Below are 13,488 nucleotides of genomic sequence, written 5' to 3' on the forward strand. Positions count from 1 at the left end.
GCTTCATTCTATACATTTTTTAAAATGACGATTTAAAATGAGATTGGAGCGGGGAGGTCATCTGCACTCTTTTCTCTGTTGTTTTACTTCCCAACATTATACCATAAACTACTGTCCATCATCATAATGATGGTGACGTCCACACGTACAGGCCTTGATATGAACCAGGTACCCACTTACTGATGTGCCTAGAGTGACTTGCCACCCCCCAGTGTTTCACGCACTGAGGAGATATCAGGATCAATCCATACCCAGATGCAGTGTAATCAGATTAAGCTGCTGCACACGTTCACCTGCCTTTTGAGCCAGAGGACACTGGACACTGAGGTGCACTGCAGTTTAGGGGCAAATCCCAAGTCTCTTTATGTTTCTCTCTGACCTGGGTACAACCCTGACTCTGCCCTTGCTGGCTAGGTGGCTTCAGGGAAGTTATTTCCCCTCCTCTTAACCTCTACGTGTCTCGGTTTTCTGGTTTGTAAAAAGGGGATGTTAACATTAAAAATATTTACCTCCCAGTGTTGAAGAGACTTTTAAATGACTTTTAAAATTCTATCTGTAGAGAAAGAGCTAAAAACAATGCCAAGCCTACAGGAAGCCTCCTGACGTGTGAGCCTCTACTCCTATGTCTCTTTACATCTTTCTGCTTGTGCCCCTCATCCTTCCCCTTCTCTTTGCCGTGACGTCTCTCCTTCTGCCCCCGCCCCCTCCCCGCACACCTTCACCTCACCCTCCGCCTTTCCCTCCCCACTGCCCCTTTCCTCAGACTCTCCAAAAACACTGTTTACCATCTCCTCAGGACAGAGCTCCGAAAATATTAATACATCAGCCTTTGTTAAAGGAATAATGAGTATTAGTGGAAGAGAAAAATCCATACAATAAAACTGGACAGGTGAAAACTCCATGAGAAATAAAGTCTTGCCGATGACAATTTGACTAGTAACGGTTTCCTATCTTTCCCAGGTTCACTTGTGACCATCTGATGCAGAAGTGGATTCAATAGAACTAACAGCAAGAAAAGAAGCCACATAATGAGGGTCCCTGGCCTTGAAATTTCACTCTTAGACATGATTACGCAAATTCAGAGACGTGTGCTCTGTCCTTATCCCGTGACCACTTACTTTTCCAACCATCCTGTAAGACGTATGAACAGGTCATTTGTCCTAACTTCCTAGAGAAGTTTCCATTCACGCTTCGTAATAACCCATAAGGTTGGCCGAACACTCACTATGGTAAGGAAAAACACGCCCTCCCCTGGGCACCCCCCCCACCCCCGACTTGACTCTGGAGTCTCTGAGTTGCTGACGTGAGAGTGCCAAGTCCCTCCAGTGAGTCAGAGGTAGTCTTGACACCACGCGTCTGGAAAACGCTTCAGGGAAATGTGAGAATGACAACAGGAACAGCAGCTAGAACTCACTGACAGCTCTCCACCTGCCAGGCACTGTCCTGACAACTTTCCTTGTCTTGACAACTTTCCTTGTCTTAACACGGTCAGTGCTCTAAACTGCCCCAAGAAGCAGCTCCGCTTAGCATTAACTAGTATTTCCATGTTGCTACATGAAACGAGGCTCTCAGATGTTAAGCAGCTTGCTCAGTGTTGCCCAGCTGTGAGGGTTGGAGGCACGGGTCTGAAGGCATTGTGGAAAACTCACCCCGCTGTGTGTTTGTGGTAAGCTCCAATGGCCATTGCAAAGTATGTAGAATAACGGCTAACACAGACCACTAACTGGTTGCAGGGCATGGAAGCACACAGTAAACAGAAATGTGAGTGCAACCGCAATCACGCAGACGGAAGCTCGAATGGATTGGATTCTGGAGACTTTCTGGAAACAGTTCTCTCAGAGCCTCCTTAGAGAAGGCACCAAAAACCGGTGTCACTTCTGCACCCTCACAAAGGAGAGAGAAGCCTGGCGGCAAGAAAAATAGCACCATTCCCCTGCTCCAGTAGTTCCCAGACAAGCTGTCCACATGAGTCAGAACCCAGGAACTCTTAAAAAAATGCACATGCTGTGATCCGCACCCAGTGAATCTCACTTAGTGTGGCCACAACTGTGCCCTAGAATCTGCGATGTTTTTTTTTAACTCTGCCTAGGAAACACTCAAGAACTGAATGAAGCCCCTTTGGGAGCAAGCCTGTCTCCAACGTACTGACTTTCTGGACAGATACACACATGAGAAGACCAGCCTGAAAGCAGGCAAGACGACAGGGCATAAAGAACACACGGAGTGAGAGTCAAAACAGGGGTAGGGCAGTGGATTTTCTGAGAAGACACCATGACCCCACCGGCCTTTCTCCCTGAAGGGTTCTGTCTATCTCAAAACCATTCTCTTCCAGGCCAGTGGGTGGCGGGGGTGACAGGAGATGACATTTGGCTCCCACGACAGCATGGGCTTTTCTCAGGGACCACGTAATCCATAGGATGTGAGGTTATGCGTCTATTATCCCCACCTCCTCTCAGCCTTCGGTTCATTCTTGCACCCACACTCCATTCCACGTCAGCCTGGAGCAACCAGAACTTGGGGCCAATGTCTTCCCTTCACCTGCCAGAAACCTGCCCCTGACCTTAGAAGATCGTCTCCCTCTTCTCCTTGCAGCTGTCCTTCTGTGATCTCATCTGCTGTCCCAAACAGGACAGTAGTTTTCAAGCCCTAGCCCAGCCCCTCACCCTGTGTCCGCACCTGGAAAGGCTTCTCATCAATGAGGAGAACCCCAGGTCCAGAGCTAAGGGCCGTGACTACCACAAAACCATCCTGGACACTGACCTCCCATGACAGTGGTGACCTCTGAAACAAAGCTTTACCTCACACCCCTGCTGTCCCTGAAACGTTTTCTCATCACGGGAAGCACACAGAAGAGGAAGGTGCCCAGAATCCTTCCTGGAAGGTACTGTGCCCTACTCCACGCTGCCACGCTATTTCCTCTGACCAAATGCAGACAAGGACCAAAACCTTCCTATCTTTCGTCTGTGAATACCAGGCTTTGGGTGGGATGGGGGTACCTGCATAAGACCGTCTTCTTGTGGTTTCAAACCACATCATACTTAGTATTCAAACCAAAATACTGGCACATTTTGGAAAGTTCAGAGGGCCATTTTGATTGCTGAAATGATGAAAGGGTGGTACTGGCATTTAGGAAGGCAAAGTTGCAGGGATGCAAATCTGTTTTGCAGAGACTTCAATACACTGGATTTTCCATAAATGTAACTTCCCCGTAAACTGAGGGAAACTGGCACGAGGTTTTACCTGGAAAGGTACCAATAACCCTTGACCGTTTTGGAAAACACATCAGCGAAAGCCTTTCCCTTCTTGGCTTGGAGTCTGCGACCACACTCCAGTATCACTCGAGAGCTGCAGCGGGACATGGAGGAAACAGGATGAGGGGAACCCAAGTGTACGGACCAGACGGATCTTCTGTAGGATATGCTGGGAAAGGACGGGAAGAATTCAGTGGGAGATGCTCATCCTGTGATCTGCCAGGAGTGGATGAACAAAACCAGCTTAACGGCTGCCACTTTGTTTCCATGTCTGTCTCCCTCACCAGAGTCTTAGCTCCTTCTCGGAAGGCCGGAAACAACACCCCGCTCATCCTGTGCCCTCGAGCCAGAGGACCTGACACTCAGCAGAAGGCCAGTCCACACCTGTGGAACTGAGGGACTGGGAATGGCTAGATCCCGCGTCGTAATGACGAGCCCGCGACAGAACCATGTCCAGACTGAAGCACGTCAGGCTGTGGAGGGTGGGATGCAAGTGCCACAGGTCTCCGTCTTAAGACCCCTGCAGCAGGGGTCACAGGAGCCTGCGGTACTCACCTCCATTACATCCCTCAGGGGTCCCCGATTTGACCGATTAAAACAATTCTCAACCAACCATAACAGTCTAACATAGAAAAAGAGATAACTTACTGCCGAAGTGTCCGTATGAACCTGGTTCTTAGCCAGCCTGAGGCACAAATTCGGGCACAGCACACTCTGGTCGGGAAGCAGAGGCTGACCCGAAAGTCTTCCAGGCTGAGGCAGTGTCGGGCTAGTCAGAGAGCACACACAGGACGTGTAATCGCAGAGGGCACACGGGACACTCCTGAAACAGAGTTTACAGCTGTTAGGGAGCCCAGAGCTAGACACACACGAATCAGGCGATGCACCTCACCAGGGCCCCGATGTGGCTTCCCACCATGGGACCTTCCCCTCCAAGACTCCCTGTCCATTTCCTATATTCATCCGAGCCCTTGGTTTCAGAGGGCTGCCTGGAGGCAGTCGGTTCCAAAAGTATGGACTGTCCACAACACCAGTTCAGCCTCCTTCTGAGGGAGGAGGTCACGGGGAAGTGCTGTCCGTGCAAAGCCCGAGAACTGGGGGAATGCCTGCTGTCCCACACTCAGAGCTCTGGCAGGTGTGGTGGGGAGCTGTGGGGGGATCAGCAGCCAGTTTGCATCAAAGTGCTCACAAACACTTGGAAAGATGGCACTGCGAGTATTTTCTTTCTTTCTTTCCTTTTTTTTTTTTTCAAAGATTTTATTAATTTGACAGACAGAGATCAGTAGGCAGAGAGGCAGGGAGAGAGAGAGGGGGAAGCGGGATCCCTGTTGAGCAGACAGCCCCATGCGGGGCTTGATCCCAGGCCCCTGGGATCCTGACCCCCTGGGATCCTGACCTGAGGGAAAGGCAGAGGCTTTAACCCACTGAGCCACCGAGGTGCCCCACCGTGAGTTTTTCTTTAAAAAGGTTTCCAGGAACAGTTTGGGCAAACAGAGGTCATTAATGTCTTTGCTTCCTCCCCCTGCCTCTCCCCAGGTACTAGGTTTGGGTTTCCTCCACTGCTACAAATCAGTGTACCTTTCTGAAATCGAACCTTTACGTTTCTTTACTTATCCCCTACTCTCCTCCAAACCCTTTGTATGGAGGGGCTGCTCTCAAAAGGGACAAGAGCATTTTCATAGAAAAACCTATTGCATAACCACAAAGACTTATGATCATTAGGAACCGTCAGGATGAGATCCTGAATTTTCAACATTTTCAGAATGGGTTTACATCACCTCCTGCCCCTTTTGTCTCTCTCATTCACACAGTGACCAGGCTAGACTAGGTTGTTCCCTTCCTTGCTGGGCACAGCTGCATTGAATAGCGGCCCCGCGTCACTCACATCTTGAATCAATTTTCTCAATACATCCAGACGCTACAATCGGAGCCATTCTGAAATCCTCCCTTTCCCCCTCTCATTGAAAGCTTATGCAAAGGGCTAGCAGTAAACTGACACTTACCGGGTGGCCACACAGGGGCCAGGGGCCTTTCTAGTTGGAATGCTGGGAGAGGCAGCCACAGCAGCAGGAAGCAAGGTGAAGAAAAGGCTGGAGTGCCTTCCCGTGTCTCTGCCTCTAGTTTATGGAAAGCTTTTTCTGGCTCAGGGAACTAATTCGTTTCCTCCCACTTGGGAGGAGAGAGCAAGTTAAACCTGCAACATTTCTGGCTGACCCAAAGCTCACCTTTGGGAAGGCTTGTATCCTTTCCCCTGGCCCAGAGAAAATAAAGCACTAAGTCACAAGGCGGCTACAGGAGTTCAGCCGCGGTTCCGTACCATGGGTACATCCACAGTCACCGGGGCACAAAAGGTTCATCATCTCTACCACATCACCCTTCCCTTACTCAAAGAAGTCTTTCACCATATTTTAGTTGAGTCAGGGTCTTCTCGCTAGTGAGTCCCATAGCTACCACCGCTCTTCCCGATGTCCCAAGACCACCCTTCCTTTTGGGGAATCCCCAGGAGGAACCAAAGGTCTCAGCACACACAGTCATTCATCCTCAGGGCTAAGATTTTTTACAGCAGAGGGATACGAAGCAAAATGACTCAAGTAACATCTGGAGGAAACCAGTTCAAGCTTCCAAGTGTCCTTTCCCAGTAGAGTCATGCTGTTTGTGCTTCCAGCCACAAATCATGATGTCGCACACGAAATCTTGTCTACAGGGAAGCTCATGCATGACTAACACCGTGTCGGGAGGTCCGTTTTGGGGCCCGGTCACGTAAGTACTCTCCGCATAAGCACGTACCAAGATTTCAGATTTCCAGAGGGAAAGCAGGTGTTCAGCATGAAACGTATTGCTTGGACAGTTTAGGAAGAGTAAAGCATCCTGCTTGGGTAGGGAATGGTGGGAAGCCTTCTGACATTCAAGTTCCCAGATGCAAGGTAGGGGCCAACATGCTGATTTCTGCAAGGATAGTGGTCTCAGGCCTGCTCTGTTAACTCTTCTCTGCATAACACCCAACAACAAAGCTTCAAGATACATAGCCAGGTCAGAGAGAACGGGAGGATAAATGAACCTACCAATGATAGCTGCAGAGTTCAACACTCACTCAGTAGTGTCAGAAGGAACAGAAGAAAATCAGCACTATGTAGATGAACCGAACAACACTGTGAACTACCTGGATGTAAGTGACAAGTACAGAACCTTTCCCATAGCAGCGGCAGAACACACATTTTTTTCAAGGGCATAGGGAGTTTCACCAAGGTACTCTGCATCCTGGGTCGTAAAAGAAATATTATAAATTATAAAACAGTTGAAATTATACAGAGAATATAGTCTGAGCAGAAGAGAGAAACTTCCAATATGTAAGAAAGAGTGAAGAGGAAAATCTCCCAATACAAGGAAATTACACCATATGCTTCGAAATAATCCATGGTCCAAAGGGCAAGTCTCCAGGGAAATCAGGAAATATTCTGGATACTGACCCTTCATTAGATGAACTGAACGGAAAGGAATTTTGAACTGAACGTCCAAAATGCAGGATGCAGCCACCCCAGAGCTTAGCAGTAAAGGTACAGCATCAAATGTTTGTATTAGAAAGAATCAAGGATCCAAATCAATAATGAAAGCTTCCCCCTTAAGAACTAGAGAAAGAAAATAAAAATAAACTCACAGCAGATATCAGGAAAAGAACAGTGGGTGAAACCAAAAGCTGATTCTTTGAAAAGGTCAATGAAATTCCTAAGTTTCTATCCACACCGAGGCAGAAAGAAAGGTAAGGAAAGATACAACTTAAGACTATGAGGAAAGAAATGGGTTACAGACTCCACAGAAACTGAAAGGATTCTAAGAAATAACTCTGTGCACCGACATTTGGTAACTTAGATCAAACAAATAATTGCTTGAAAGGCACAAACTATTAAAACTCAACCAAAAACAAGCAAACCAACCAACCGACAAACAACGACAACAACAACAAAAACCCAACCCACCCAGATAATCTGAAAAACAAACATAAATTTAAAATTTTTATCTTTTAAAAACTGTCAGGAAAGAAATCTCCAGGCCCTGCCGGTTTCTCTGGAAAATCCCACCACACATTTAAGAAGAAATAACAGTAATTCTACACAACCCCTTCAAACAGAGGAGAGGGAACATTTCTTGAATCATTTGATCAGATCAGCATCACCCCGATGCCAAAATCAGACAAAGACAGTACTAGCAAAACAAATTCAATAATATACAAAAACAGTAATACAACATGATCCAGTTGGGTTTATCCTGGAAATGCAAAGGCAGTGCAGTATTCAAAAACTCAACGAATAGGGGCGCCTGGGTGGTTCAGTTGGTTAAGCGTCCCAAGGCTTTAGCTTTAACTCCTGGTTTTGGCTCAGGTCGGGATCTCAGGGTACTGAGATGGATGGAGCCTTGCCTTGGCTCTATGCTCAGCAGGAGTCTGCTTGTCCTTCTCCCTCTGCTCCTCCCCCCCACTCCCTCTCCCTCTCCCTCTTTATAAATAAGTAAATAAATCTTCTCAAAAGTCAAATAATAAATTCATTAGTGTAACAAAAAGAAAAGAAAAAGAACCACAGGATCCTATCAATTCATTCAGAGAAAGCATTTGACAAAACTCAATAGCCATTCATGATAAAAGCATTCAGCAAACCAGGAACAGAAGTGAGTTTTCTTAACCTGGATATAAAGTATCTTGGAAAAATACCTACACCGTCCATTCTACTTAATGGAGAAAATCTACATACTTTCTCCCAAAGACCAGGAATGAGGCTAGGGTAGCCACCCACCCCTCTGTTATTCAATATTTGCTGCAAGTCCTAGCCATTCCACAAAGGAAAGAAAAAAGAAAGATCAGAAAGGAGGAAATAAAACTATTTCAATTCACAGATGACATGATTATGTACATAGATAATCCCATGAAATAAAACAACAACAACCTCCTAGAACTAACAAGTGCAGTCAACGTTGCTGCAGCATACAAGCTCAACACAAAAAGTCAAGCAAATTTCTACATGCTAGCAATGAAAAATTACCTAACAAAACAAAAAGCAGACATCCCTCGCACATACCATTTACAACAGCTTCCCTCCTCAAACCTACCGAAACGTACACAAGATCCGTGTGCCCTAAACCACAAAAAGCTGAGGAAAGAAGCATAGGAAGACCTGAATAAAGGGAGACACATACTGTGTTCAGGGCCTGATAAAGTCAATATAATTTAGATGTCTATAGGTCCCAAAGGGATCCCTCATTTATTTAAAGATTATTTATTTATTTATTTGACAGAGAGAGAGAGAGAGAGAGAGAGATCACAAGTAGGCAGAGAGGCAGGCAGAGCGTGAGGGGGAAGCAGGCTCCCTGCCGAGCAGAGAGCCTGATGTAGGGCTCGATCCCAGAACCCTGAGACCATGACCTGAGTTGAAGGCAGAGCCTTAACCCGCTGAGCCACCCAGATGCCCCGGGATCCCTCATTTAAATACAATTCCAACCAAAACTCCCAGTAGGACTTTTAGGAAATATAGACTGATCATGCAGCTTAGGTGGAAAGGCAAAGGAGCTAGAACAGTCAAATAATTTTGAAGAAGAAAAAGAAAACTGGAGGAGTAACACCAATTTTATGATTTTCTATGCAGCAACAGCCAAGATACGGAAACATCTGTGTCCACGGAGGGATCCATGGATCCTGAAAATGTGCTACAGATACACGACAGAATATTATTTGGATATACAAAAGAAGAAAATCCTGCCTTTTGCAACTACATGGATGGACCCTGAAGACTTTATACTGAGGTAAGTAAGTAAGACAGAGAAAGACAAACACTGCATGTTCTCACGTATGTGGACATTTAAAAAGCAAACTCATACAAATAGAGATGAGAATGGTGTGTGCCAGAGGCTGGGGGGAAACGGTGGTTCTGGGTACCAAATTCCAGCCATAAGATGAATAAGTTATGGGGATCTAATGTAATATAGATAGCATGGTGACCATCATTCACAATACTGTATTAGATATGGCAAGTTAAGAGACTAGATCTTACATGTTACCACCACACAAAAATGGTCATTACGTAAAAGAACAAGAGTGTTAACTAACTTTTCATAGTAAATATTTTACTGCATATACATGTATCACATCATCACCCTGTATACCTTCAGTTTACTTATGTTATATATCAACAGTACCTCGATAAAGCTGAAAAAACAAAACTATCCCCAATATGTTCCAGTGGGAGCCCCTTCAAGAGATTTCCTGTGTCCTTCTGACATCAGCCAATCCTTCCTTGACCTGGCCCTTATTACTGGTACCACAAGTTGAGCCAGGCTCGTTTCTTCTTTCCCTCTGCCATCCCAACACACACGCATATCTATCTATCACACATCTGTATCTATCAATCTATGCGTATACGCACACGTACATACTGAAAAGCACGAGTTCACATGCTTAAGAACTCCACTCCCAACGCAACACCTCAGAAATTGTTTTCTTCAGTGAGAGTCATGTCTCCCAATATCCTTCCTCATTTACTGAGCTGACGAATCCCACTGGATATAAGCCATACCACCTGCACAACAGAGGCCCCCCCCCCATGCTCCGCTGAACCACTCCCCGACCTTGACCACCGTACACCATTCCAGTTGGAATCCTTGAGCCAGTAAGCCTTCTTCCCATCCAACTCCCAGGGACATCGTCCTCACCACCGTCGGCTCTGTCCCCCACAGAGCCTGCTCCTATGTATGGATGCCCTTCTCCCCGTGCCTGGGCTCTGACTCCTCAAGCGTCGGATGCCCCTACACACATACACTTGCCATGCTCTGTAGCCGCAAAGGGCTTTAGGGCTGAACTGCTCAGGTACAGAGGAGAAGAGAAGAGAAGGGAAAGAAAGGGGAGGGGAAGAGGTGAATACATCTCAATACAATCAGTTAATTAAAGTGAACTGGGCCAAATCTGGGCAGTATCACGAAGCCAGTGCTTTTTGCTTCTTTTCTTCCTCACTGCTCTCCACCTTTCTCTTTCTGCCTCTCTTCTCTACCCCTGTGCTTCCTCAGTCCTGTCCTCCATCAAGTGTAGAAAGGTAATGAGGGTAGTGATTCCCGTATGATCATTTCTGTGAGCTGGCTGACTGACATCCAGTGTGAATGGCGTCTACCCTGCGGCTTCGACACTCAAGCCCTCTCTCTGTCTCTCGTGACCGAGCACAAGGTTTCCCCCTCCTTTACCAATTTCGGGTGTAAGCAGGAGAGCAGATTCTGTGTACTTCTTGGAGCCTTGCGTCCTTTGTCTGTGAAAAGGGGATGAAGACCACCTCTCTCTCACAGGTTGTGGGAGAAACAGAGACAACACCACCAGACACCTTTCGATGAACTCTGTGTGTCAAACCCCGTGATGAAGACTTTGAGCATCATCACAGGAATCCCTGATATCCAGGAACACACCCAGTGGATGTCCCCTCAGCACTACTGCACCTGCTGTACCTTCTTCCTGTGATGTTCTAACAAGGCAGGTGGTTCCATGGCCTGCTCCTTCGTTTCCTCTGTCCTCTGCTCAGTCATTACGCTGTGAGGGAGTCCTTCCCTCATCACCCTGAATAAACAACAACATGCTCCCCACAAACTCTTTCCTCTAACTGGCCTTATCTTTCTATGTAGCACTTGCCCCTCTCTGATAGTCAATATATATTTACTGGCTAACTATGAAAGGTGGGACTTCGTCAGTTTTGTTCTGTATTCTATGTGCTCCCAGAAAAGTACCGAGGCTCACAGCAGGTGATCAGAAAATTCCTGGGGAAGGATGGCTGGGAGTCAGGACATCTACACTTCTAAGTTGCACAGGTACCCTCCAGGGCAGGCACTGGCCCCACTTTTTTTTGACTGCGGTCCGTATTTAGGCTTCAGGAGACAGGTGACTTGCCCAACGACACAAACAGGACTTGGGGCTCTGGACTTTGGAATCACCTCTGCCAGGTTCCAAGACCCTCAGTTCCTGGACAGAGACCTCAAAATTACAAAGGTAAAAGATTTCACTTCTAAGACAAAGACCCCCAAACAGCTCAGATAGAAACAACAAAAACAGATCACTGAACACAACCTAAAAAGCCTTCCAAAAATCTCTGCACAAAGAGCTCACAAGTGGAGTCACAGATTCCCCAAAGCAACAGAGATCACACACACTGAGACAACTCCCACACCTCAAGAGGCCAACGTCTGCACTCTAGGACACAAATTAAATCTGCTCAGATATGTCACATCTTAGAGAGACTCCCAAACCATGCAGACACCTCCCAGGCTAATACAAAGACCTCCACAAAAAGAGAAAGACAGAAGTTCAAATAATTCGGAAACATCACAGAACCTTCCGATAAAGCCCCCATACAAATCAGAGAGCCTACACCTTGGACACAGACTCTCAACAGCTCAGATCCTTAAGACAGTGCCCCCCCCCCCCAGGTAGCTCACGGACATCACAACTTAAAACCCAGAATCACAAACAGCTTAGAGACCTCACACACTAGGGTGCAGATGCCAACATAGAGACCTCAAACCCAAGGACACCAAAGCACAAAGCGCTCAGAAAGCGCACCCCCCGATATACAGGCACACACAGCCTACGACACTTCATCCCATGACGAACACAATCCACTCCGATATCCAAAAGGCTCAGAAAGATCAAATGTACCCAAACTGCATCTGTACTGACCTACCTAGAGCGATGCACATCCCCTAACTGCCTGACACACTTCACTTCCTAGGTAGGGACGCCAACCAAGCGCCCTGACCATTGATTGATTGCGTCTGTACGACTGAGGCGCCGTGCCAGACGGGCCCCCTTAGGCTTGTGACCGAGTTTAGGTCTGAACAAGACTGAAAGAGCTCACGTGAAGACGGTACAGTCACCGCGCGCGTCCAGCGCCAGACACTGGCTACCAGCCAGCTGTTGCGCCGAACTTCGCCACCGACTAAGGCAGCATCTTCATTCCCTCGCAGCAGCCGGTCCCCAAAGAGTTGAACTCGGAGAAAAATTCTACACTCCGAAAGGCATGCGCGCGCACGCGCACGCACGCACGCACGCACGCACGCACAACCAAACACCACACACACCCCTCCCGCTGTGCTTCAGCTCAGCTGTCGTACTGCCTGTCCCAGCCCGAGGACCAATGGGAACTGGGTACTCGAAGACAGAGGCGGGGACTAGGGGGTTCATCCGGAGGCACTGCGCGCCCGGGAAGGGTTTACTCAGATTAACTCTCCGGAGCCAATCACCACCTAGGGAGTCGCAGTCCCCGCCCCTACAGTGGAGAGCCAATCTCTCGCCCCGTTGTTGCCCAGCTGGACGTGACCATGTAGAGACGGCGAAGTGAAATGACGGCTGTGGGCTCAGTCCGGCTGTCCACTCTGGCTCAAATGCGCCGGGAGAACGGAGTGGAGCGGGTGGGGAACGGCTAGGAGGCGTATTAGCGCCTCCGCTGGGGGCCGTGGCTGATGCAGACCTTTGGTGTAGTGTCCTACACCGTGGGTTATTGCAAAATCGGACCCCGCGTCTCTAGTGGTACCTTCCTGCTCAGATGGTCCTACCTCTGTGCCCCTGGGAGGTACGTCCGGAGAGTCTTCCTGGTCCACCTGGAGCGCCCCTTAGTGGTGCGAACCTGGAATGGCTGGTCGATGCGGAGGCCCATGGGCTCTTCCAGGCTGGCCCCAAAGGGAGGGAGGGCAAAGCCAGGATGCAAACCCCACAGCTCCCTGCAGTCTTGGACTTGGGGGAAAAGTCTTGCTAAGCTGAAGTTTTCGTCCCCGCAGTGGCCACCATTGTACCAGGGAGCGTTACAAGCGTTTTCAATGTCCTGGGCGTTACGCTGGCTTGTGTCTCCCTGAGCAATGCAGAATGGGTCTAGTGGGGGTGTTAGAGGCCTGGTGTGGGGCAGGCCACTGTGGTTGGCTGTCAGGATAGATCAGAGAGATAGCAGGATCTTTGGTTTTGTTAGGGAAGGAGCCATCTTCCAGGAGCCCCGAGGACACCGAGAAAGTGAGATAAAGACCGCGGACTCCGTCACCATCCTGTCACCCCTGAACATGTTCCCAAGGAGAATCCATTACCCTTTGTGGCTTTAGTTCTCATCGCCCGCCATGCATTTATTTATTCGTTTTCTCATTCATTCATTCCCTCCAAATTAGGTGTCAGACCATATAATGGATGTTAGGAATCCAATTGTATGGATACGGCGGGGGTGGGGTGGGGTGGAGAAAA

The 13,488-nt window shown here is 48.1% G+C and overlaps 1 protein-coding gene across 8 annotated transcripts in view; it reads right to left on the reverse strand.

Annotated features, from left to right (window-relative positions):
* FAM156A (family with sequence similarity 156 member A) overlaps positions 1-12,414 on the reverse strand; it is a 41,504-nt gene extending 29,090 nt beyond the window's left edge. For 2 of the 8 annotated variants that reach the window (XM_032329905.1, XM_032329907.1), the window contains exon 1: positions 12,122-12,365. Coding sequence is in view for 1 of the 8 variants with exons in the window: in XM_032329902.1 (XP_032185793.1) it covers positions 3,241-3,359 (119 nt within the window). In the remaining 7 variants the exon portion in view is untranslated. Of the gene's footprint in view, positions 1-3,240; positions 3,421-3,899; positions 4,075-12,121 lie in introns of those variants that run through there. The other 6 variants (XR_004282445.1, XM_032329904.1, XM_032329902.1 and 3 more) reach the window with 6 other exon arrangements.
* Positions 12,415-13,488: the final 1,074 nt, after the last annotated feature.

The sequence above is a fragment of the Mustela erminea genome, chromosome X (genome assembly GCF_009829155.1).
Source record: "Mustela erminea isolate mMusErm1 chromosome X, mMusErm1.Pri, whole genome shotgun sequence".
Lineage (NCBI taxonomy): Eukaryota > Metazoa > Chordata > Mammalia > Carnivora > Mustelidae > Mustela > Mustela erminea.